Raw genomic sequence first — 24,718 nt, 5'->3', positions numbered from 1 at the left:
AAGAAGGAGGAGGAAACAGCAGAGAGTGTTAGTAGTTCGTCGATAGAGAGTAGTGAAAAGTTGTTTTAGTTATAAAGTTTGCGAATGGACTACACTTACCAGGCAACAGGAGAGAATGAACCCGAACCGTCATCTGCGAGGAAAAGAAGACGCAACTTCACTCGTTGTGTCATCTGCGAGGAAAAGAAGACGCAACTTCACTCGTTGTGATGCACTCTCTGCGGCGCTTTTCCTCCTGATGATATATCTCCCCAACGATGGCAGCAGTAGCACCGAATCCCATTCTGTGCATTCAGCCTCTCTTCTCGCCCGCTCAGCATCAAATACATGGAGTTCCTCATCTGTATGCTCCGGCTCAAACAGGTATGGCTCTGGGTCTGTGTCCGCTACAAGAAACTCTTCAAAATCGCGTTCAGAGTCATCCATTGCAGCTACTATAGTCCGGAGATATTGCTAGGCTAAATAAACAGCTGAGCTCTGTTTACAGGCTACGCTGTCAGTCAGTGTGCGGGCTGGAGATTGGTGGAGCAGAGAGGGGAGGGTGTCCCCGCTTGGTACTGTAAGTGAGTATGTGTGTATGAAGTGTCTGTGTTACACTAGAAGAGTCAGAGTTTGGGACAGAGTCTTTTACCCCCTGGAGTGTTACCGGAGTTTTTGGAGTGCTCAAATAAACTGTCCTTTTTCCTGAACGCTACTCTGGTCTCCTGCTCCTGAGTGATTCATTACAATATCGTAACATGGTTTAGATTTCTAAATAAATATTCACCTCGTCGCTAGATAGACCTACTCCTGAAAAACTCGTGTCTGCGCAAGGGTTTTTGTCCCTACGAGGCCACCGTCATTTACCCGACGGGAGGGGTGAGCGAGTGAGCCCTGCAATCTAGAATTTGACCACTGATGTCACTGTTTTCAACCCATTTTACACACTGGCCCTTTAAAAAATGTTCCTCAAATGTAAAACTCGTGTTTTTTCTGCATTGGACAACAATTTGTGGACTACAAAAACAAGATGTTTTTTTTCTTTACTTGGTAAGAGTGTGCTCGACCACTCATAGAATTTTTCCTTGTCTAAGAGAAGAGCAAAAATAAGAAAACATTGTTGAATCCCAAAAATCAGTGGGTACAAATAAAATTACAACAAATCATGAACATGTACACAAATAAGAAAACATTTGTTCATGTTTTGTTTCTTGCATGAGGCTCAATTTTTGCATTTGCTTTGCTATCGTTGTTGATGTCAATTAAATATGACAGTAGGAATACATGATAATATCTGCACGTCATTGGTATCAGCCGATATTGGCTTTGAAATGAACAGAATCGGCCAACATGCTTTTTCTTATTTTTGCACAGTGAATGCATATTACATACATTGAAAAGTACTGTATTTCATGTCTCCATCTGCTGCTAGACCATCACAATAAGAGTATGCATGTGTAATATGATGTTAATTCCATTACAGAAGAGACTTGATGATCACTAAAGTTAAGTGGGTAAAAAAAGATATCATCGATTATTCGATATCGGTAACAGTTGTTGGTCAAATGAGTTGTTATATATTGGCATATCAGATATTGGCCACAAATCCAATATCTTGCATCCCTGTATGACAGGGTTTGTTCGGTATTTTTGAAGTGAAGTCACATGAGATACTTTTGTATAGTCAGTGTATTACCTTCAGTAGATAACGATTGTCACACCCCCAGATTGGAAAAGCAGGTGGGAGCCCCACCAGGGAAGCTCAGCAATACATTGCTGTAGACAGGGGTTGCTATCTCAACGTATTTTAGCCACATTAAAAGAGGACCACCTAAAAAATTCAATCAGTCTAAGTGGTCACTATATCAAGGATTTTTTCACCACTTTACCTTGCCATCAGACAGCCCTTTTGTTTGGCACTACATTTAGTCAACCATAAAACTCCATATTACTGTGTCACTGCTGCCGCACTGTGTATTATTCTGCAGCTCAGCTGTTTGGGAACTAACCCTTTAATGACAAGCACTGAAATACAAGGCAACAAAAGGCATTGAGGTAAGTTCTGAGAAAAGATTATTAAATGAAAGAGAGAGAGAATCAATATATTATGTTAGGGTTCCCCTCTGCTCTTTTTAGTGGTTTTGCCAGTTGTCCCATTTTGTATTGATTTTCCTTTGTGTGCACAGTGATGTCTGAACAGTGACTGGTTGACAATAGCAGTCCTCTAGGTGTAGTCAATGACTACAGACTATTATACCTGCCATTAAGCCACATCTTGCTCAATTATTATAGCCTGAATCACACAGAGATGCGTTCTTGTCAGGGCTCTGTGTGCAAGTGTGTGTGGTAATGCAGCTTCTTGTCATTTTTTTCTTTCATTTGGATAAAAGTAGAGGTGTTTCAAGGTCATTGGAACTTAAAGTACTGTTGTGTAGATGCATTGAACGGGCTACCATAATACACTGATGAATTAAACCACAATGTAGCTGCTGCTGTTGTTGAAATCAGATGTTGAATTTAGTTTGGTGCCAATTTCTTTCTTGTCTTGTGGGTTTAATTTTTCTCACAGCAGAGCTCAACACTGTTCAGCAGCCAGCTCCTCTTCTCAGATTTCACAGCTTCTCACTAGCACATTAACACAGCATCAGTAGTCGACTTTCAAATGGGTGGTAATTTACTTTTAATTGCATGACCTCTTAATAAACACACTGGCAGTGGTTATCTCTATGATAGTGGGTAATATGGCTAAAATGCTCTTTGTGTCATTTTATTTTGTGGTATCCACATATATTCCTTGGTTGTGGTTACTTTTCTGCAAAATCAACTGAGAAATGTTTTATAGTAACCAGAGTGATGTAAGGAATGTGTGCTGCAGTATAGAAGTAAATGCCCATCTGGCTACATTAAATGAGAATTCTGTCTGCCTTCGGTGCTGGTATCCACCCTCAGAGGGTGACTCAAAGGCTTTTTGTTCGCCAGCTTCCATTTAGCCCAAAATAACTTGATCTCAGCCCTATTTTCATTTCTCTTTCCGCCTACACACACAGCATCAACCCAGCCTGCCTGGCACATATGGCTCTTTGAAAAATGCAGCAGGAGGTGGTGGGAAAGACGGGTTGGGGTGGGGTTCAGCTGTCAATCTCTCATCTGCTTTTTAGCTCTTCTATATAATCTTGTAGACTTTGTTTCCGTCCGCTGCTTTACCTCAGTTCCTCTCCTCCTCTTCTCATTCAACTTCTTTTATTTCGCCTCTCCTCCTAGAAATTTACATTCAAGTGTCAGTTGTATAAATACCTAATCTCCAGTTCAGAGAATGTAGTGTTCTTGCTCTTTCTCAAGATCTCTGTAGAACAGATGAGCAAATCCTAGCCTACCATTACTAAGATAACAATCAGCTTTTAATGACACCAGTTGACTGTCTGGTCCTGTTCTGATAAGTAGCCTTGGTTGTCTTATTCCTTTAGCTCTTTCTGGTAGTTTCTCTCTCATGACACGATCCTCTCTCCAAATAAACTTAAGTAGTTTTGTTCATAACTGAAGGAGCAGATACACATTCTGATCGTTGGATAAAATTGTAGCTCAGATTCGGTTGGACCAAGCTAGTTCGTAGTCTGGGCCAGTTTGTGCTGACAGTTGATAGATAAACTCATGGAGTGTGTTGTCATTTGACTAATGATCCAATTGCTACCAAAAAGGAGTAAAAGGAGTTATTCAGCACAAAAACAAACTACAATTACCACAGTTTTATGCCTCTGCAAACCCATCAAGTTGAAGTAACATTTTACATCCATGTCCGTGAAAATGTGAAAGCGTCACACACCCCTGACAGCACAGAAGGTCTATACAATCAGCACAGTTTTAAGGTGGGCACCAAAGATTAGTGTCACCAATTTAGTGACCAAATGTCTCTCTTCTGTTCCTGAGATATGACGTTGAATACTGACCAGTAAAGTGTTTTTGCAGAACATAATGATGCAACAGTGAAGTTGACCTTTGACAGTTTGGATATAAAATGTCATCACTTCATCTTTATAGCATGTTAGACATTTGTGTGAAATGTTGTCAAAATTAGCATATGACTTCCTGAGTTATGGCCAAAAACAGGTCACTGTGACTTTATCCTTTGACCACCAAATTGTAATCAGTTTATCCTTGACTCAAAGTGAATGTTTGTGCCAAATTTTAAGAAATTCTCTGAAGGTGTTCTTGAAATAGCAAGTTCACTAGAATAAGATGGATGCAAGGTCATGGTGACCTTGACTTTTGACCTTTGACCACCAAAATCTAATCAGATCATCCTTGAGTCCAGGGGAATGTTTGTGCCAAATTTAAAAAAGATAAATCAATAAAAAAAATTGAATAAATTCCCTCAAGAATGCCAAGAGCAAGCTTGTGGTTTTATGGGGAGTTGCGTGTCATGACCTATTCTTGGTGAGAAGTCAGTGAAGGATCATGTACATACCTTTACATAACAACAGTTGTTTGCTGCTATATTAATGCTCTATATGTTGTAAACAGAACTTTTTACACAGACATGAGATTGATATCCACCTTCTCATTTTATATCTTATTCAGATAAAAACACTGCGGCAGTATCTCTTTAAAGCAATTTAATTGCATCATGTTTTCGGATTGTCCGTCCACCCCACTCCTGTAAATGCAAAATCTCAGAAATGCCTTGAGGGAATTTCCTCGAATTTGGCACAAATGTCCACTTGGATTCAAGAATGAACCGATTAGACTTTGGTGGTCAAAGGTGAAGGTGACTGTGAACTTGAGCTCCTTTCACTCTTGTAAGTGTGATATGTCAGGAATGCTTGGAGGGAATTATTTCAAATTTTGCTGATTAGAATTTGGTCGTCAAAGGTCAAGGTCACTGTGACCTCACAATAAAACGTTTTTGGTCATGTTTAAAGAATTATTACGCTCTGCAAAGTTCATTTTAATAGAGTCCATGTTTTCACCAGATGTGGAGGGATTGCTCAGCACCACAAGCCTTATAATAGTCTTCCTGTTGTTCAGTGTGTTGTCCTCTGTATTTAATCAGCTGTTTAATATGCACTCCTCTCTAACTGTCAAGTCAAAAATAATCATGTTCATGCATGCTGATGGAAATAATTTCTGTGTGCGGTGTCTAGCCTTTGCAGGCGTCAGTATTATTAAGGCCTGCTCCCAGCTTTAAAAAAGGTAACTGTAGTCCAGCTGGATTTTCTACAGAGACACATGTGTAAAGATTAAATTTGATATAAAGAGTAGACTCATTAGACTTTCATTTTGTGTTTTGGAACACCTGTTTATAATTTGTTTTGATTAAATTACATTTTTTTCTTTCTTTTCTTTTATTTTCAATGCCTTGGGGAAAGCTGTACCACGTGTCACTCTCACTTAACAGTATCCTGCAGGAAACTTACTCAGATGTACTGTGCTGATGTACCATCAAAGTCAAGGGGAACATGTACCCACAGGTCACCTTTTCTATAAGTCCCTCTTAAGAAGTGGGAATACTTCCATTCTCAGTGACTCTTCTCTAGTTACTCAGACTTTATATTTGTCAAGGTTCTTTTATTAAGTCATATCTGATGTAATCAGATGCATTCTCCTACTAGTACGGAAACAAGTGTCGCTTATTTAAGCCCCTGTTATTTGGGTCCTTGTACAGTAATGTCTGACTTCACTAACACATCATTTGAAGTGAATCACTTCCTCCCTTGATTCAGTTACGTTTTATTTTTAGACACAGTGTTGTGAGTACAATGTATTGCCAGTGAGACAGAGTTATTCAGGACTTCCTACCCATAAATGTCAATGGAACATACATACTGTGTTTAATTCAGGGGTGTTTTAAATGGGGAAACATTAATTAAAAGAGGAGAAACTAATGATGTCCATTTACACTACTCATTATCTATGAAAAGAGAACATGTAGTAGTGAGTACTGATCTTGTTGGTAACAATGATATAAATGCTGCTGTACTTCCATGTTTGTAACTGTCTAAGGCCCGGTATTACTGTGGGCTCCATATGTCACACACTTTTTAATGAACTTCTCAAACTGCCAAGTACACAGAAGATACAAGCACAACAGACTGCAGTTTAAACTGTCTGTCGCCATGTTTCCATCAGCCTGTTTAGATGCGCATCTAGAAGTATCGCATCGGAAAATTATGATGGAAACACCAAAATTTGAATTAAAATCCCCTGATTCACACAAACTAAAATATGTTTGCTTTAGCCGGGTTTTGGTTGATTCGAAAAAATCTTGATTTGCAAAACGGGGGATGGAAACAGTTATGTTCGAATTAAGTCTGACGTAGCGCACCTCTCTCAATGGTGATATCCACACTCCGGGTCAGGAAGGCGGTAATGCATTTAAAAGCTGGTTGCCAACCGCCAGAAAACGTAGGAGAAGAAGAATGCGAGACTTGTTTTGTTTCCGGTTCTGTGGAAAACTCGCGCGAGTTCATAGTTTTCACCAAAGTCCGTACATTTAATGGAAACACACAGGATTCGTATTTGCCCCACACTCACTTGCTGACGTGCAAAACTGTTACCATGATTATGATTAACATATACATGCATCACTCATAGAAATCAATTATAGTATCACTTGTTCAGNGGAAACACACAGGATTCGTATTTCTTTTAATGCGCATTTCCCAATGATTCGAATCACTTTTGGATCGAAACATAGCTTGTGACTTTCTGCATCATCAGGGAAAAGCCCCACACTCACTTGCTGACGTGCAAAACTGTTACCATGATTATGATTAACATATACATGCATCACTCATAGAAATCAATTATAGTATCACTTGTTCAGCAGTTTACAACCAACTCATGGATCTAATAGAAATTATGCTCAAATTTCATGTTTTCTATCCAAAACAATCCTGCAGACAGTCTGTTTACTTTCACACCTCAAATGAACTATACTAGAGCCTTCACCACCAGCCCAAATGAAGGGCATCACCAAGTTTGCTTTACCTGAACTAAAAATGCCAGGTGCAACAGCACCCTAAGAAATTCATAGTGGCAAGGTAAATTTGCTGGGTGATGTAATATTTACCAAAGGAATTAACATCATTGTTAGACAATAATGTTGATATTCTGCACTTCTGCAAAAACCTGGAATATGTTTAATGACAATTCCAATGACAATTTAATATTTGTATTTGTTTGTACATGTGCATTGCAATTAAAGCATATTTGAAAATAGGGTAACATTGTGGTCCAAGAATAACATTTATTCAATAATAAACATTGGTAATGGCCAGGATGAAAACAAATAGTGGAAATAGAACAGGAGAGTTAAACTGTGAGAAAATACAATTCAGAACTTCACTGAGCTCAAAAATGTACATCTTGTATCTTGTTTGTTCAACCCTTACTAATGTTTGGGTCAAATTTGACTCAGCAGTAAAAACACCATAAATGTCGCCCTTTTAGCCTGAAATAAGATGACAATTCCGAAAGTATTATAATATTTAAGAAATGTTATACTTTTGTAAAGGGGCTACACATTTTTCTACATTTAGGCTGGTCTGGCATCAAAATATACTTAAAGTACCAAAAGTAAAAGTACTTCCTATGTGGAATGGCCATTTGTACAATAATGCAGTATGTCTTTAAATTTTATGACATTAAGTTTTCTGGTTGTCCGGCCTCATTCTTGTGAATGCTTTATCTTAAGAACACCTTGACAGAATTTCCTCAAATTTGTCACAAACATCCACTTAAACTCAATGATGAACTGATTAGATTTTGGTGGTCGAGGGTCAAGGTGACTGTAACCTCACATCCTTCTCATTCTCAGGAATGCAAAATCTCGGGCACACCTGGAAGGAATTGTTTCAAATTTGGCACAAACGACCACTTGGACAAAAGGATGAACTGATTAGAACTTGGTTGTAAAGGGTAAAGGTCACTGTGACCACACAAAACATGTTTTTGGCTATAGCTCAAGAATTCACATACTCTGCTACAAAAAACAGCAAGGCAAACTTTTAAAAATGGATTTTAACGGAACCATGTTTTCACCAGATGTGGAGCTCACAACCCTACTAATGTATGTGGTGAAAGAAACACTCAGACCGTATTCTTGTAAAAGTAGCAATAACACTGTATAGAAATACTCTGCTACAAGTTAAAGTTTTGCATTCAAATATATATATATATATATATATATATATATGTTATTAGTGGAGTATAATTATGTTATTAATGTGTTCATTACTTTAATGTTACAGCTCGTAAATATGGAGCTATTTTTAATTACTTTATATATTGCTGGGTACCTTAACCTATAATAATATATATTTAATGGAAATACTAAAGTAAAGTACAAGTATTTCAAAATTGTACAGTACTTGAGTAAATGTGCCTAGTTACTCTCCGCCCAGTGATCAAATTTGAGCCAAATCTATTAAAATGGATTTTAGATCCACCAGTGTGGGTCAAATTCAATAAATGTGAGTTTTTGATTTATGGTCAAACCCTTTTTTTTTATGTAAAACTGCTTTAGTCTTTGTTTTTACTGGTTTAAATCACAGGGTCTAATTGTTTTGGAGAGGAAGAGATCTCGGATAATTCATTCATTCATTCATTCATCTTCTAACCGCTTCATCCTCTTGAGGGTCGCGGGGGGGCTGGAGCCTATCCCAGCTACATCGGGCGAGAGGCAGGGTACACCCTGGACAGGTCGCCAGACTATCGCAGGGCTGACACATAGAGACAAACAACCATTCACGCTCACATTCACACCTACGGACAATTTAGAGTCACCAATTAACCTAGTCCCCAATCTGCATGTCTTTGGACCGTGGGAGGAAGCCGGAGTGCCCGGAGAGAACCCACGCTGACACGGGGAGAACATGCAAACTCCACACAGAAGGGCTCCCACGCCCGGGATCGAACTGGCAACCCTCTTGCTGTGAGGCGAGAGTGCTAACCACCACACCACCGTGCCGCCCCGGATAATTCAACTTCTGTAAAATAAAAAAAAATTAAAAAAAAAAAAACCTCTTGAATGTCTCGATCTAAAAATATCAGAGAAAATAGGTGAGCACACATTTGCAGTTTCTGGGCTAGTGGCCCATCTATGACGAGCATAGGAGAAACACTGATTTGTAATGTGAAACTGCTTTATTCAGTATTTTTACATTTTAATCATCTGGTCCGTTTGTTTTGAAGAGGAAGAGACCTCTGCGGTCAAGAACAATGAACATTGAAGGAATTCTAAGTAGGAGAAGCAAGTTTTAGCTGGTTGCAATCTGCAGTCCTCACCACTAGATGCCACTAAATCCCCCTAAATCTTACATACTGTTCCTTTAAAAATGAACATCTGGCGGACAACCATGGGGGATTGCTGTTTGCACGATTCTGTTTAAGTAGATCTAAAGTCACTCTTTTTGCAGCAGAACGCTAAAGCTTCTGTCTTCTATGTCATCACATTGTGAGCCGAATTCACAAAGAATGAACTGCGGCCGCTGATAGCACCTTGAATTGCACTTCACTTACACCCGCAGTCTTAACGTCCTATTCACAAAGGATATTGCGCTACTGATATACCAGCGCAAACACGCCCACAAAGTTTGGCAGCTGAGTGCAGTTTGCCCCTGATTTGCCCCTGATTGCAATTAGCCACATGGCAAAGTATAAATGCTGGCTTTGCGCCAAGAACACCGTGACAGAACAATGGCAGACTTTGTTTGGCAAAGTACTGAATACTGTATACCCTCATGTAGTGATGTCTGCTGGTGAGTCAGTCTAACAGTGTCGGATGGGTTGAGGCTGTGGATTTGACCAAGTTTGACCACTTTATCACTATTCCCTCTCACTTGTAGCTGTTTTTTCGTTATCTTTTGAATTTAATATGAATTATGGAACCGTTTTTGTTCACGTTTGTTTCCCCCGTTTCGTAAAATAAATTATTGAAAGTTGCTTTTGAAGTGCGTGACAGAAGTGCGTTTTGAGAACGACCGCAGACTGTCACCTGTTCAACGCATCAATATCTTCGGATGCCATTAAAGTAATAATGATTATAATAATAATGTCAAAATATTATTTACAGACTGATTTAACAGACGATCACTGCTGCCACGATCAGTGGAAAGTCTGGGCGAGAGGCTTCCACAGAGGAGCGCCCAGTTTGCACCAGCTTTCTAAAGACGTTATTTACTTCACTCAAACTGCGTGTGGCTATTAGTGCTGGTGTTAGTGAATTAGACATTGTTTATCAATGAGGCTCATTTGCATACAAAGGGGCAATTTTTGCGCCAAATAAATGCATATTACCTCATTTAAATACGAGCAAATAACACCGGAGCACCGAGACGCAATCTGCTTGGCAGCGCAGTTAGTGGAGCATTTCACCCTCTGCGCGTGCTTTGTGAATTAGACGGTATCTGTTTGCTCCATTTTTACCGGTTTAGCGGCCGCAAAAGCCACGCAATCCTTTTGTGAATTCGGCCCTGTGTTCTTAATGACGTCACTGTGCTATGTTTTGTGTGGTACAAAACCGTGCGAAAAAATGCACAGCAGCGCCAGCGGAAATAATAAATACCTTTGCACTCTGCTCATAGAAATGAGCATATCTCAGAAAATGAATAATGTACATAGTTCAAATAACTTACAGAGTGTTAAGAAATAATTTGTTCATGTTTCTAAATTAATTTTTTTTTGGATCAAATATGTTTTGTGAAGATTTTATTTGTAAATGACACAATTTCCGTACTTTTATCAATTATTGTGGTTTATTAATTTACATAACTTTTTAGCTTAGGTTGTACAGGTTTTAGGTATATGAAGCATTTGAAAATACTCCAAGAAATTATATCACAGTAAGCAATTCTATTGCAGAGTTTGAAGGGTTCATTAAAAATGAATGACCTATTTATTAATTTCAGAACACATATTTATACATTCAAAATCTGTAGCTCAAAATCTGGTACAGACATTTGTTATGAGGGGATATTTGAGCTGGGTGAAAAATTACCAGGACCATATCATGAATGGAAAGAATATGAACAATATGCATGAAAAATGTGAAGTTTACAAATGGTGTGTTGTGGTTTTACAGGAATTTGTGTACTGGACTATTTGTATTTACGGAAGCGTATTGCTGCCACATCACGAAAAAAATTATGGATCAGTATTACATTGTAACATGAAAAGTTTATTGTTCTAACAAGAAGTTTTTCACGTTATAACAATATATTTTCACTTTGTAACAATATAGTTTCATGTTAAATCGTGATAACTTTTATTGTAATAACGTGAAAAGTTTCACGTTATAACGTGATAATTTATATTGTGAGAATGGTAAAAGTTTTGCGTTAAAACATGATAATTTATATTGTCAAGACATTAAAAGTTCCACATTATAATGCAATATTTGGTCTTGGGAGGAGGTGAACCCATATACTCAGGTTGTGATTTGACACTTGGCTATTTGCAATGAACAGGCATCAACATGGCCCAAAACAGGGATAACATGAAACTATATTGTTAAAACATGAAATTTTTCATGTTGTTACTATATAAATTATCAGGTTATAACATGAGATAAACTTTTCACGTTATAATGTATGTATAATGTAATGTATGTAATATATATATACATATATATATATATTCAAGCAACCAGCAGAGATTTAAGTACGTCACTTTTCCTGGTCAAAGAATACTACACCACAGGCATGGCTAAAAACAAACAAACAAAAATGTTGGTTTGTATGATATCTGTAAGATTTGTTCTGAAGAAAATACGGAAGAAGGAGAGGGGGGGAGGAAGGGGGGGATCTACTGATATCTGTGTGTGTGTGTGTGTGTGTGTGTGTGTGTGTGTGGGTGGCTTATCCCAGCTCACTGGGAGTTACTGTAGCTTGTTAGAGGCCCCTCTACCAGTGGGGCTGTCAGGTTGTGTTAAGTAGTTGTGTCATGGGCCAAGTAGGACAGAGGAAACTCACACAGACACACACTCTCTCTCTCTTTCTCTCTCACACACACACACCATCTCACGACTCCACCACAAATGCAGGAGTGCAAGTACACACACAGCCATGCATGCAGCATTCACATCACTACGTGGCCCTGCATGGCTGTTCATCTGTAATAAAACTGCCTTGCGAGCAGTCTGAACCCTGGAGCATTTTCCCATAGCCGCCTGAGATGTTAACTCACAGTTATATAAGATGGGAGAGAGGGCACTTCTTACAGTACTGTTACCTGCACTATTAAGTGCCTGCTGACTGGGTGGACTTTCTTAGTACATTGAGAGAAAATGAAAAAGACAGGCTTTAAACTGGAGAAGGACATCCACTTCCAATACTTATCATCCCTCAGCTGCCTGTGTTTATGTTTAGTATTATTGTTTCTGGTTCTTTAATCAACCACCCCCTTTTTAACTTTGCTCCAGTGATTAAGAGGTTTGGTGTTGCCCCAAGCCCCAGCTTCTTCTTTGGTTACCAGCTAAGCCACTCAAAGCCTTTGTGTGTGGGACTTGAGTTGATGGTCACATTACATTTTCGCCCTACAAATGATATCTTCCATTCAGCTCAAACAACAGACAAATCCAAGCATGAATTTCTTGTTCCATCTCCAGTTAGCTTCAACTCTGAGCATGTGGATGTGCATAATCAGCCAATAGAAACAATGATGCTCTACAATACTTTTGAAAAAAGGAAGCCATTTACTGTTGTGTGTCATCGACTGTTTAGTGCAACAATACACTACAAGACTACATTCCGAAGCATTGTTCTTGCTGCATAAAGGTTCTGTATATGACATTCCAACACTTTCTTATCCAAAATTGTCACCCATCACCTGTCAGTGGCCTTTTGTGTCAACATATTAAGTGCTAGATATCCTCCTGCGTCTGCTGTTGATGTTCCCAGACACTGCAACCAACACTGTGACGTCAACAAAAGCCTGTGGTTAGATTTAGAATAAACATCATGATTTGGCTCTACATTCATACGGGAAGTGAACACCAGATTCCTGTGTGAAAGGGCGGGTTTATTGGAAAGCAAAAATGTTATCGGGCCAGCCCACTGTCAATTAAGAAATTATAGAAGTGGGCTGGACTACCTGCACTATTGGCTGGTCAGACAGAGTCGGCCCAAAAGGCACATCAGCCCACCAGGAAATTGCCTGGTATGCCAGATGGCCAGTTTGCCCCTGCTGACGGGAGTGCCTTGCTGTAGGTTTTGAATACTAATAAAATAGTTGTTTTTCTGTCTGTGTTGTGTGCTGAAATTAGCTTAAGTAAATATGAGCATTTGCATTAAAAAGTTTTTAAAGAAGTTGAACTGGTGAGGATAGCAGACCCTCACAATCAAAAGCTCCAAAGAATATGTCACCTGGGAATTTGGAGCTTTGGAATTAAAGTTGCATAAAGTTCATCAGTATTTGTCAAACAAGAAGAAAGAGTGTTTCCAAGTTGTACAGGTTGTTCAGCTGTGTTCATTCCAAAAGCCAATCTTAGCTTGCCAACTTACACCACACACTTTTTTTTCTTTTCTTTTGGTAACATCATCTGGAACAAAAAAAAATATTTTAACTCGCAACAGAAATAGGATGACTCAGGGGTACCACTCTTACAGCATAGCAAGCAAATTCTGGGCTCAAATTGCCAAGCCTTCCTGTTTGTAGTTTGTGTGTTCTCCACATGTCTGTGTGGGTTTGCTGTGGTTGATCTGGTTCCCTCCAACAGCCCCAAAACATGTGAAATGGACATGCTAAATGCCAGAAAGTGTGAATGTGAATAAGTTACTCTGTCTATGTGATAGACTGACAACCTGTTAAGGGTCTACCTCCCCCTTACCCAGTGTATTCTGGGATATGCACTATTATTCCTCCAGTAGAGTAGATTGCTTGATGGATGGTTGAATGAATCTGAAATCAAAATAAAGTGATCAGTTAAAGGCCCAGACACACCAAACCAACATTGAAGGACTATCGGTGACGAAGGCTGACTTTTGCGTCGCCTCAAGTTGTGGCTCAGGGGGAGGGGCTGGTTGTCCACTAATAAGAAGATCAGCAGTTCGATCTCCGGCTCCTCCAATCTGCATGTAGAAGTATCCTTGGGCAAGATACTGGACCCCAAATTGCTCCTGAAGGCTGTACCATTGGTGTGTGAGTGCCTTCAAAACTGAGTAGCAGGCTTCACCTTGTATGGTAGCCTGGGCCTGTGTGTGTAATTGTGTGTGAATGGGTGAATGTGATTGTGATTGTGATGTTTGAATGCTTTTCACTATGAAATCAAAAAAGATCATCAAAATCTGAAGGACGGCAAGACTAATATGACTCAATTAAACCCAGAGGGTTGTGTCTTGATACATTTAATTATGTCCCATATCACTGCCATAGTATGACTTGTTTTTTGTTGACCTTGTTGCCTTGTATTAACTGTTTGTCTTATTGCTCCTCTCTCTTCCTGTCTTCCAGAGTCTGCAGCTCTCCTCTCAGGGACAGTCTTCTGCAGCCCTTCTCTGGTCACAGGCCTGCCTGGCATCTCTCATCCATACCATTCCTCTTTCCATCCACCCATCCTTCCCCCTGTCATGAAAGGCCTGTCCAGTAGTCGGAGTCACCATCACGTGGTCTCCTATGAACCATCATATGATCTACTGGGTCACCATGTTGACCGCAAGCCATATTTGATCAGTCAGAATGACATGCCTGTGCCCATTCCCATGCCGCATCCAGCTGAGCTGTCCTACTACAATGCTCAGCGTTCCCCGTACCCCTCTGACAGCAACAGCATCGTACCATACGGAACCTTCCCAAGGAGGTGCCACTCCACCTCCTCATCTCACCATCCTGAGGTAAAGGATGAGTGTATGGCCATGGTACCATATGTAGGAGGAGGAGGGGGAGGAGGAGGAGGAGGTGGAGGAGGCTATGGAGGTAAAACGCCCACCCGGGTACCAGCAAACTTTGCGGACCCGTTTGAGCGTCAGCCGTCATTTTCCAGAGATGGCTACCATACACTGCAGTACAAACGAGGAGTACTGGCCCACAGTGGGGGGATGGGGGCCAACAACAACAACAGTGACAGCCCAGGGAGAATTCGCCACCTGGTCCATTCGGTCCAGAAACTTTTCACCAAGTCACATTCATTGGAGGGGCCACACCACACACAGTCCTCCAAGGGGGCCAATAATGGGAGCGTTAATGGTGGTGGTGGTGGTGGAGGAGGTGGTGGTGGTGGTTCCAGGGCCAGCCCAGAAGGTGAAACTCCACCGGTGGGAGTGCGCCACCGGAAGCGCAGCAAGAGCCGCGAGCGCTGTCGATCAGCGGAGCCCAAGCATCGAAGCCACCACCACCACCACCACCAGCTCCACGGCTCAGCATCTGCTCCAGGCTCTGGATATTGGAGCTCAGATGACAACCTGGAACGGGAGCTGTGTCTCTACCACCCTCACCACCACCAACCTCCACCCTCACCCTCACCCTCCATTTCCCCCTCGCCCATCGCCATGACAATGGGCCGGTACCCCGGCAACAACCACGACAAGTTCCCCCAGACTCCCCTCCCCAGTCTCTCCTCCTCGCAGTCCCAGCATTACTTCATGATGGACCCTTATGGCACACTAAACGAGCACACACACACCCACGCACACCATGGCCACACACACCACCATTCTGCACTCAAAGCCTCCCGGAGCAACAACGATGTGAAGTATGCAGCGTCGTCGGCATGTGTGCCAGTTAGTGGTAGCAGCAATAACAGCGGTGGCGGTATCGTTGGAGGAAGTGGCCCCTTGATGCCAATGGGTCTTGTGGACGGGCCCATTGTGAAGAAAGGGGCATGGTCATCAAGCCTAACGGTGAGCAGGGCCCGAGAGGTCTACACCAACAACAGCAGCCACAACCAGCTACGAGCCAGCGCAGGATCCGGTAACCTAAACCTAGATAGAGCTCTAGTCAAATCTAAGGGCAGTCAGCAGCAGGAGCGCTCTTGCCATTTCTTACAGGTAACTAATTCCTCCCCGACTCCCATCCAAAACCAGTCGATTCACTCTTCTCCCCTCTGTTGCCTCCCTTTTCTCCACGACTTACTTTCCTCACCAATGTTTCCTTTAAGTCAGTGCTTTCCAGTCTTGTGAGATGTCAGTTTTCATTCCTACCAAACACTACAACTCTCTGACTTTGCTAAGGAGCAGCTTCAATGTGAGAAGGGCAAACAATTCAGTGGAATCCATTACTGGAATGAAGTACTAGATAAGCAGGAATGACCTGTTAAAGTTTTAGGTTATCACAATGCCAAAATCATTTCAGGACACTGGATGATTGCGTCTTTGAAAGTTCCCAGAATGATCTGTAATGTAGAGTGAAAACAATCTGTAATCTGACCATTGAATTAGTATAAAGAAAAAGTATTCACAATGGGCATGGGTTGGTGAATATGAAGAATATATACAGACCCTTTCCAAAAAATTAGAATATCATGGAAAAGTTGTTTCATTTCCATAATTCCATTCAAAAAGTTAAACTTTCATAGATTATAGATTCAGGGCCCACAATCTAAACGATTTCAAGTATTTATTTGTTTATTTTTACATAATTTGGGCTTCCAGCTCATAAAACCCACGAAAACAGGAATTCAAAAAATTAGAATACTGTGAAGAAATCAGCCCAAATTTTGCAGGGCATGAATGTTTTAAACTGAGTGTCACACACTAATCATCTACTAAACTCAAAGCACCTGCACAGGTTTCCCCAGGTGTCATTAAATTGCTTCAGTTTGGTTCAATTGTCTCAGTTCGGTTCAATATGGGGAAGACTGCAGACTTGACAACTGGCCAGAAGACCATCATTGATACCCTCCATAGGATGGGTAAGCCACAAAAGTTCATAGCTAAGGAGGCTGGCTGTTCACAGAGTGCTGTGTCCAAGCATATCAACGGAAAGTCTAGTGGAAGGGCAAAATGTGGCAGGAGAAGATGCACCAGCAAAAGAGATGACCGTGGGCTTCAGCGGATTATCAAACAGAGAAGATTCAAGAATCTGGCAGAGATCCAGAAAGAGTGGAATGAGGCGGGAGTCACAGCTTCAAAAACCACCACATTCAGACGCATCCAGGAGATGGGCTACAACTGTCGGGTTCCTCGGGTCAAGCCACTTCTGAGCCTGAGCCAACGTAGGAAGCGTCTCAACTGGGCCAAGGAGAAGAAGGACTGGACTGTTGGCCAGTGGTCCAAGGTCCTCTTTTCCGATGAAAGTAAAGTGTGCCTTTCATTCGGGAATCAAGGTCCAAGGGTTTGGAGGAAGACGGGTGAGGAACAGAACCCAAGCTGCTTGAGGTCCAGTGTGAAATATCCACAGTCAGTCATGATTTGGGGTGCAATGTCCGGTGCAGGTGTTGGTAAACTCTGCTTTCTTAAATCCAAGGTCACCGCAACAGTCTACCAGAATGTTTTAGAGGACTTCATGATTCCTTCTGCTGAGGATCTGTATGGAGATGCAGATTTCATCTTCCAGCAGGACCTGGCCCCTGCCCATACCGCCAGAAGCACCAAAACCTGGTTTGATGCCCATGCCATCACAGTGCTTAACTGGCCAGCCAACTCGCCGGACCTAAACCCCATTGAGAATCTATGGGGTATTATCAAGAGGAAAATGAGGGACACCAGACCCAAAAACAAAGAAGGGCTGACAGCAAGCATCAAGGAAATCTGGGCTTCCATAACTCCCAGGCAATGCCACAGGCTGATTGCCTCAATGCCACGGCGCATCGAGGCAGTGATTAAGGCAAAGGGATTCCCAACCAAGTATTGAAGATTGACATATCGTTTTGAAAGTACCATATTTTGATTGATTTGATGTGATCCTAATTTCTTTCTTTTTTTTCTGCAAAAACTGAGAAGTAAATGGTGATTTCTTCACAGTATTCTAATTTTTTGAATTCCTGTTTTCGTGGGTTTTATGAGCTGGAAGCCCAAATTATGTAAAAATAAACAAATAAATACTTGAAATCGTTTAAATTGTGGGCCCTGAATCTATAATCTATGAAAGTTTAACTTTTTGAATGGTATTATGGAAATGAAACAACTTTTCCATGATATTCTAATTTTTTGGAAAGGGTCTGTATATTCACTCATCTAGCTCTAGGGAACTCTGATATTAGAAGATTTACACACACAAAATAGTCATGAGGTATCCTCTTATACCCCTATTCCACCATCATGGATTTGGTTCAGCTCCGGTTCCTGCACCTAATCTCGTACTGTTCAAAGCATTTCAACCAAAAATAAAATTGGTTCAGAACCTGAAAAAGTTGGTTTTGAGTTGGAACCAAAAATGGCAGGTTTTCCTTGACCTGAAGTGCGAACCGTGACAATTTCAGTGGGTGTGTCACATTTCCTTTCCCATTTCCTATTCCCCTTCCTATAAACAGTAATGTACCCAAATTCATTTATAACCCATGTGTTTTTGAAGGCTGCGATCACGAGACCAGTGCCCTGATGGGAGTAAACAAGGAAACAGTCCCGAGGATTCTTGTAATGGGGCAGGGAGGATGGTGGATAGGTCACAGAAACGCAAACTTTCCCCTGGAGACGCATGTTTGGAAGTGTGATCTCTGAGTGAACTTTGAGTTATTGTAAGTTATGTCCTCACCGTGTTTCTTTTCCTAAACCTAACCTCAGTAACTTTACTTGCCTAAACCTAACCTTCGTAACTTTACGTTAGTTATGTAACTGTACATGAAGGACGTAACGTCATTCATGGGGTGCTTATTTGTAAGATATCATATGAACTGTTGTGTCTGCATTTTCGTAGGATATCATACGAACCATTCTGAGGATACATTAAATATTTACACCTTTAATGAACACAGAAGATAAAATGTGATGCATCACTGAATATAGGATACTGACAAAGATAACCATGTCTAATAAAAACAGTGTATTGTGATTCTACTTACTGAACTAGAGAGGAATTTAAAACACATCTCAAACGTTATTTCATTAGCTAAAGCTGGGTTCAACCTGCTGTGATGAAGTTAATAAAAGGCCTGTTGGAGATGTTGTGATGTCCTTTCCAGTCAGTGAGCAGAGAGAGCAAAGATTTGTACTGCGTCTTTCAATGTATTCTGGGATCGGCAGCAGGACATCTAGAGAACTGTAACACTTGTGGCATTAAGAGACTTTGGGAAAACTCAATACCTCCTCATCTAGAGATAACACTCATAGAGTTATGTTGAGAGCTAAACATAGAGGACGCTAACACCAACATTTGGTGGAATGTAATGGAGCCCAAAGTGAAAGGCTAGATACTTTTGGCAAAGAGACAAGAATAAGTATATTATACTGTTTAATGGTCAGTATAGTTAGCTTATAGTGGTCTGAGAGTGTCAGCTGTAAATATAGAGAAATCATCACAGAAATCATTGAAGTTTGTTTAGTAGTTAAATATCTTCAGTAATGTATGTGTATTTCTGGATGTCATGACACAGTTGGGGTCCTGCAACCATAAGAAAAGGATAGGTCTGCAGTGTGGATCCTTAGTGTTTTAGATTTAAACTTCTATCAGAGTGCACCTCCTCATGGCTGCCTAATCAAAAGAAGGTTTGCAGGGTTGAGGGCTACAGTCAAGGCAGCTTACAGCATGCATTTTATTCTTTTCTACATCAGCAATTTTAATAAATGCAGCTTTATATGACAACCCATCCAAGTCAGGGGTCTTATCTAACAAAGTCCCTGCATTGCTTCAGTGTTTGGCTGGAATGACAACTGCTGATTTATATGGCTGGAAACCATGACTGGATATCACTGGGGCCGGGGACACACTGAAACTTGTAATATGAGGGTATTAGGCATTATTTAATCTTAACAAGGATCATCAACTGACAGATAGGGAAAACCAAGGTGTTCCCACACTACAGGGTTTGTTTTACCTTTCTCCTTGATCACTTTCTGCCATCTTCTTATAAGATCTACCACTGAAGTTTCAAAACAACCAGAGAGATGATGAGTCATTCCTTGCTGTTTTCAACTTGGGCTGAAAGTTCTGTTTAGCCTTTGGGGGGAGGGGCCAAGCACATCCGTTTGGAAGGGGTGTGCCTGATTTACAAAATAAAACACAAACCGGGAGCAACATTGGTGCAGTTCTCACGTTTTATCTTGATTATCCTGTTTTAATAAAATGAAGGAATGCATAATCATAGCTGAAAATAAAATCTGATTAATCACCCAGACCTATGATTAATTGATCCTTTGGTTTATAAAATGCCAGAACACCTTGAAAAAATTGCCTTTTACAATTTCCTGAGGCCCAAGATGATGTCATCAAATGTTTTGTTTTGTCCAACCAACAGTCCAAATCCCAAAGAAATTCAATTTTACAATTACATAAGATAAGAAACACAATAAGTACTGAAAAAATCTGAAGAAACCAACTGAAGAAATCAACTGTTTAGATAGCATTTTTTGTTGTTGTTGTTGATGATCTACTAATCAGTGAATCACCTAGTCATTTCAGCTCTGATTAGCTTATTGTTAGATGATGTGTTAAAAGAGTAACCGAGCCCAAAACTGTATGGAACCTCAAGTTTACTGGTAAAAAGCAGACCTTGACCTGCATTCTTCACAATCACTAAACAAGATCTTTTTTTACACTGTTAGTCTGGATTTACCAATATGAATTAAAACAACTCTTTCCAATAACTTTCTAAAACTTATGTTATGTTAATCTCAGAGCTGTGCAGGAGACCTAATCTACTCTCTGCCGCTATGTAAATATCAGTCGATGTTTGTCAGACTGCTGTAGAAGAAAGTCTTTCATGTTGTTCCAGCTCTTTCAGCCCTTCATGCTGTATGTTCTGATGTTAAACTGCTCAGATATTTGATCAAATGTAGAAGCAGCACATGTCAATTTACACAATGCAACACATTCCCACCTCTGCTGCAGACAGGAAGTTAAAAGACAAAATAACAGAGTTGGAGACAGACAAAAAAGTCAATAGCAGATGGTGACATCATCGGTTGGGAATTTGGCTCAGGTTCCAGCACCATTTTATTTGACAAGTTGGTTTTTAATTAGCCTGCTGGCTAGTCAGCTAAGTATCATTTTTCATTGGACCTCCAGTATGGAGACAGACCTGCAGATTTGGGAAGCTTCAGCACTCTGGCACTCTTCTTTTGTTGTTTTTATTTTCAATAGTTGTCATACATGTTTTTTGATTCTGCGACTTGTTCTTTGAGTTCTTGATTCTAATCGGATCCCTTTAATATTGGGTACATAGAATTAGACCTGCCATCTGTCAGGAACTAGCACCAAGACAATGCACAAATCTAAGCAAAACAATGAAGACAGATTTTACACAGTAAATGCAGACCATAAATGCTGCCCTCTGCCTCTCTCGTTTTAAAGTAAACTGCCAGAAGTAAGTTTACTTTAAAACGAGAGAGGTGTTAGAAAGTTTTTTGTAACAAAAATCTTCCAAACACCAGCCAAAACTGTGGGGTTAAAATTTGCTGGTCAAAAGCAGGTATCAACAGCCCTTTCTTATTCCAAAGTCATCAAACACTACTGTTTGGTCAGTGATTTCGGCATCAGACACTGAGGCCAAAAGCCTCCAGTGGAATGCTACACCATCAGGTGGTCTCAGTTTGTAACACATCCGGACAGAACCTTTGGTGGTATACCGCCAGTCGGACAGACAGCACTTGCATATGATACACAGATAGGCGGCGTCAGTTAATACAGAGAGAAATAAACGTAAATATGCTGTGTTTACTGACACTGTAATTTTATTTTGAAAAAGAATGTATGCAGAAACTTCTGTAAAAACAGAAGCGTATTAAGAAGAAACACAATGCATGTAACAGGCGGAATTTGACACAGTGTCTGGCAACATCAACAAAAAACGCAGGATACCTAGCGCGTAGTACGTGACTGGCACTGCTAAAGCAGCAATATCTGATGAGTTGGGATGAGAGCTCATTGGCAACGAAGCTATCAGCTGGTCTTTGGGACCACCTACCATACTCTTATTAGCTGAAACCAGGGGTGAGTTCCAAGTATAGAGTCTACAGTCAGAGTATATTTTGTGGAAGTTCAACTGAGAAACTGTTTTCAAGTAAAGCAACCAGACTGGCACATGAAGTAGATACCTGACAAATCAAAGAATATCATCACACTGATGCAAAAATAAAAGAAAACTCAACTAATATTGTCATAAAATAGCAGTCATGCTCAATGATTTGGATCTTTAGTGCTTGACTAATCTCCTATAAATTACATAATGGCCACACAGATTTGGGGTTGGGGTGCTGGACTGAAAACAACTTGCAGTGTGTTAAACAGTGTGATAATTCAATAAGCTAACCCTCTTAGCATCCCCCTAACTATGGCTAATTTATACCCTACACAGGTCTAATGTTAATAGATTAAATCATCCATATGTATTTAGAGTCAGGTAGTATAAACATGTTGCAGTGTGTCCCCAGCCTTAGAGGGAACATTGCTTCCTACCACCAGTCTATTACTCTGATTTCCCAAGAACCCCACTGCCACCTCCTCCCTTTTCTCCACTACTCCTTTCCTCCTGCCTTTCCTCCACTCACCCAACTCACCCCCACGCTTCTTATCCACCCAACCCCCTGCCACCCACCAACCCACCTCCACCTCCTTTACTTCCTCTTGGTTTGGAGAGCCTCCCTCTTCCTTCTCCTCTACCTCCTCTTTCCTCCTTTTGAGTTGAAGAGAGAAGTAAGTGCAGAGCCAGTAGCAGCCTTACTCTCTGAATGCTAGGTAATGACATGACCTCATGAAGAACGACATCCTTTCCTGTTTGTAGACCTCATTTTTAATTTAGTAGTGCTTCCCTTCCTGCCTCTCTACCAGTGATCTTGCCTTTTCTTCACTGTTTTTGTCTTGATGGCTTGCTGTTGTGCTGTGCTGTGCAGTTTTGTGAAGTGCTACGCTGTGTTAAGTGTTGGGGAGGTGTTTAACTACATATAGGAGGTAGAAGAGTTTGAGTACATGTGGCTGATACCCAGTGGTAGTTCAACTAAATTTAAATAGGGTTTGAGTTTACTGATTTTGCTAAGTTTATCAGTCTTTCCTTTATTTCAGGATCCCAAATTCTATTGTTTAATTTGAGCAAAATTGACTAAACTTAAAACAGTGATTACATGACTTCCAACAAAACAGGCCAAGATATGTAGCAACATGCTAACAAGAAGAGACAAAGAAGAGGACTGCAGCTAGTTAATTTGGATGTAAACAATGCAGGAATTCATAAAAAAAAAGCTAGGCTTTAGAAATGTTTTTTGAGGAAGAAATGCTCTCTAAAGTTCGTTAGACTTCAGTGATACACACATTGTGTTTTGGTGAGTTCCAGGAAAATGGCACAGAGCTTCTTTGAGCCTGGTTACACCTGGATCACATCACCCAAGAAACAATAACATGCATCTTGGGTGATCCCAAGTGGATCTCAATACAGGTGTAAACCACCACCAAGACACGTTGTGATCCAGTCACTCAAACCACTTGCCAAGGTGGTCAGGGACAGATTTGACCAAGTATCTTTTGGTCACGTATGTCCTGATGCGTGATGAATAATGTTTAAATAAAAGATCGGTACTTGGTGTCCATGTATCGATACAATATCACCATGCAAAATATCGCAGTACCATGCTGTATCGATTTTGACCTATACTGCAGCCAGCCACCGGGGGGAATCCAGATGTTTGGCTTCACTTTTGGAGAGCTGTCATGTTGTCCATTGCATTAGAGAGTGGATAATGTGGAACTGTGGGTGGGGTCCTTTATCTTCCTTGTGTTCATGACGTATAGGCCGTAAGGTGAATCAGAAAAAGTCTCTCAGAAACTGATTTCCGCTCCGACATCTATCATATGTCTCCAGTTGACCATTTGTTCAGATTAGGTTACTGCCTACTAGGCCGTAAGGTGAACACAGTTATCGTTTCATCTCGTTCCGACATCTGGGGACTACACGATCTTTACTTCATAAAAAAGATCGATACATGTTCAACTAATCAGCGGGAGTTCGTAGCTCATTAGGGATGTCCCAATCCAGCTTTTTCACTTCCGATCCAATATTGATATTACAGCCTTGAGTTTTGGCCGATACCGATACCGATCCAATCTAAGCGCATATTATACATATTCACTTATTTTGTTGTCAGTCATGTTAGAAAAGGTTTAATCAAGTGATATTACTCTAACAAGAACAACTACTTAATCGGGTTAGTTAGAATGATCCACAACAGTTGGTATGAGAAACTGAACCGTTTATTGATAACAGGGTTAAATAAACAAACTTTAAACTTGAACATTAACATTAAATAAAAAAATATAGCTGTTTTGCTTTGGCTGCTTTGGCCCCTTAATAAATAGAAAATAAATCAACACAAGAAATCTTTAAAATGTCTAACATTGAAATTAAAATAGCAGCAAGACTCCACACACTTGTGCTTGGGCCCCCTAATAAATAAAAAATAGATTAACACCACAGGACATTGTTGACATTTAACAAACAATGCAGCCTTTCCTTTTCAGTTATTTTATAAGTGTCAGTGCCAGCCTGTTTAAACAAGCAATAGTCCATCCATGGCTCCAATTTCACTAATTGTGACCAAAACAATGCCATCAGTGCTCTTTACTTAAACAGTAAGAGTGTAAACCAAATAAAAATATCACTCTCAAAAAACCAGAGCAGAAAACAAATAGTCAGTTAACTAAATTGACCACTACTCTTCCTACCCTC

At 40.6% G+C, this 24,718-nt stretch overlaps 1 protein-coding gene across 1 annotated transcript in view; it reads left to right on the top strand.

Annotated features, from left to right (window-relative positions):
- Nucleotides 1–24,718, top strand: part of LOC126382503 (disks large-associated protein 1-like) — a 98,330-nt gene that overhangs the window by 10,573 nt on the left and 63,039 nt on the right. Inside the window, exon 2 of the mRNA XM_050032400.1 lies at nt 14,425–15,956. Coding sequence (XP_049888357.1) covers nt 14,425–15,956 — 1,532 coding nt within the window. The remainder of the gene's footprint in view (nt 1–14,424; nt 15,957–24,718) is intronic.

This window comes from Epinephelus moara, chromosome 21 (assembly GCF_006386435.1).
Source record: "Epinephelus moara isolate mb chromosome 21, YSFRI_EMoa_1.0, whole genome shotgun sequence".
NCBI lineage: Eukaryota > Metazoa > Chordata > Actinopteri > Perciformes > Serranidae > Epinephelus > Epinephelus moara.
Note: the sequence above shows the minus strand (reverse complement) of the source record. Positions and strands in the feature narration are given on the sequence as shown.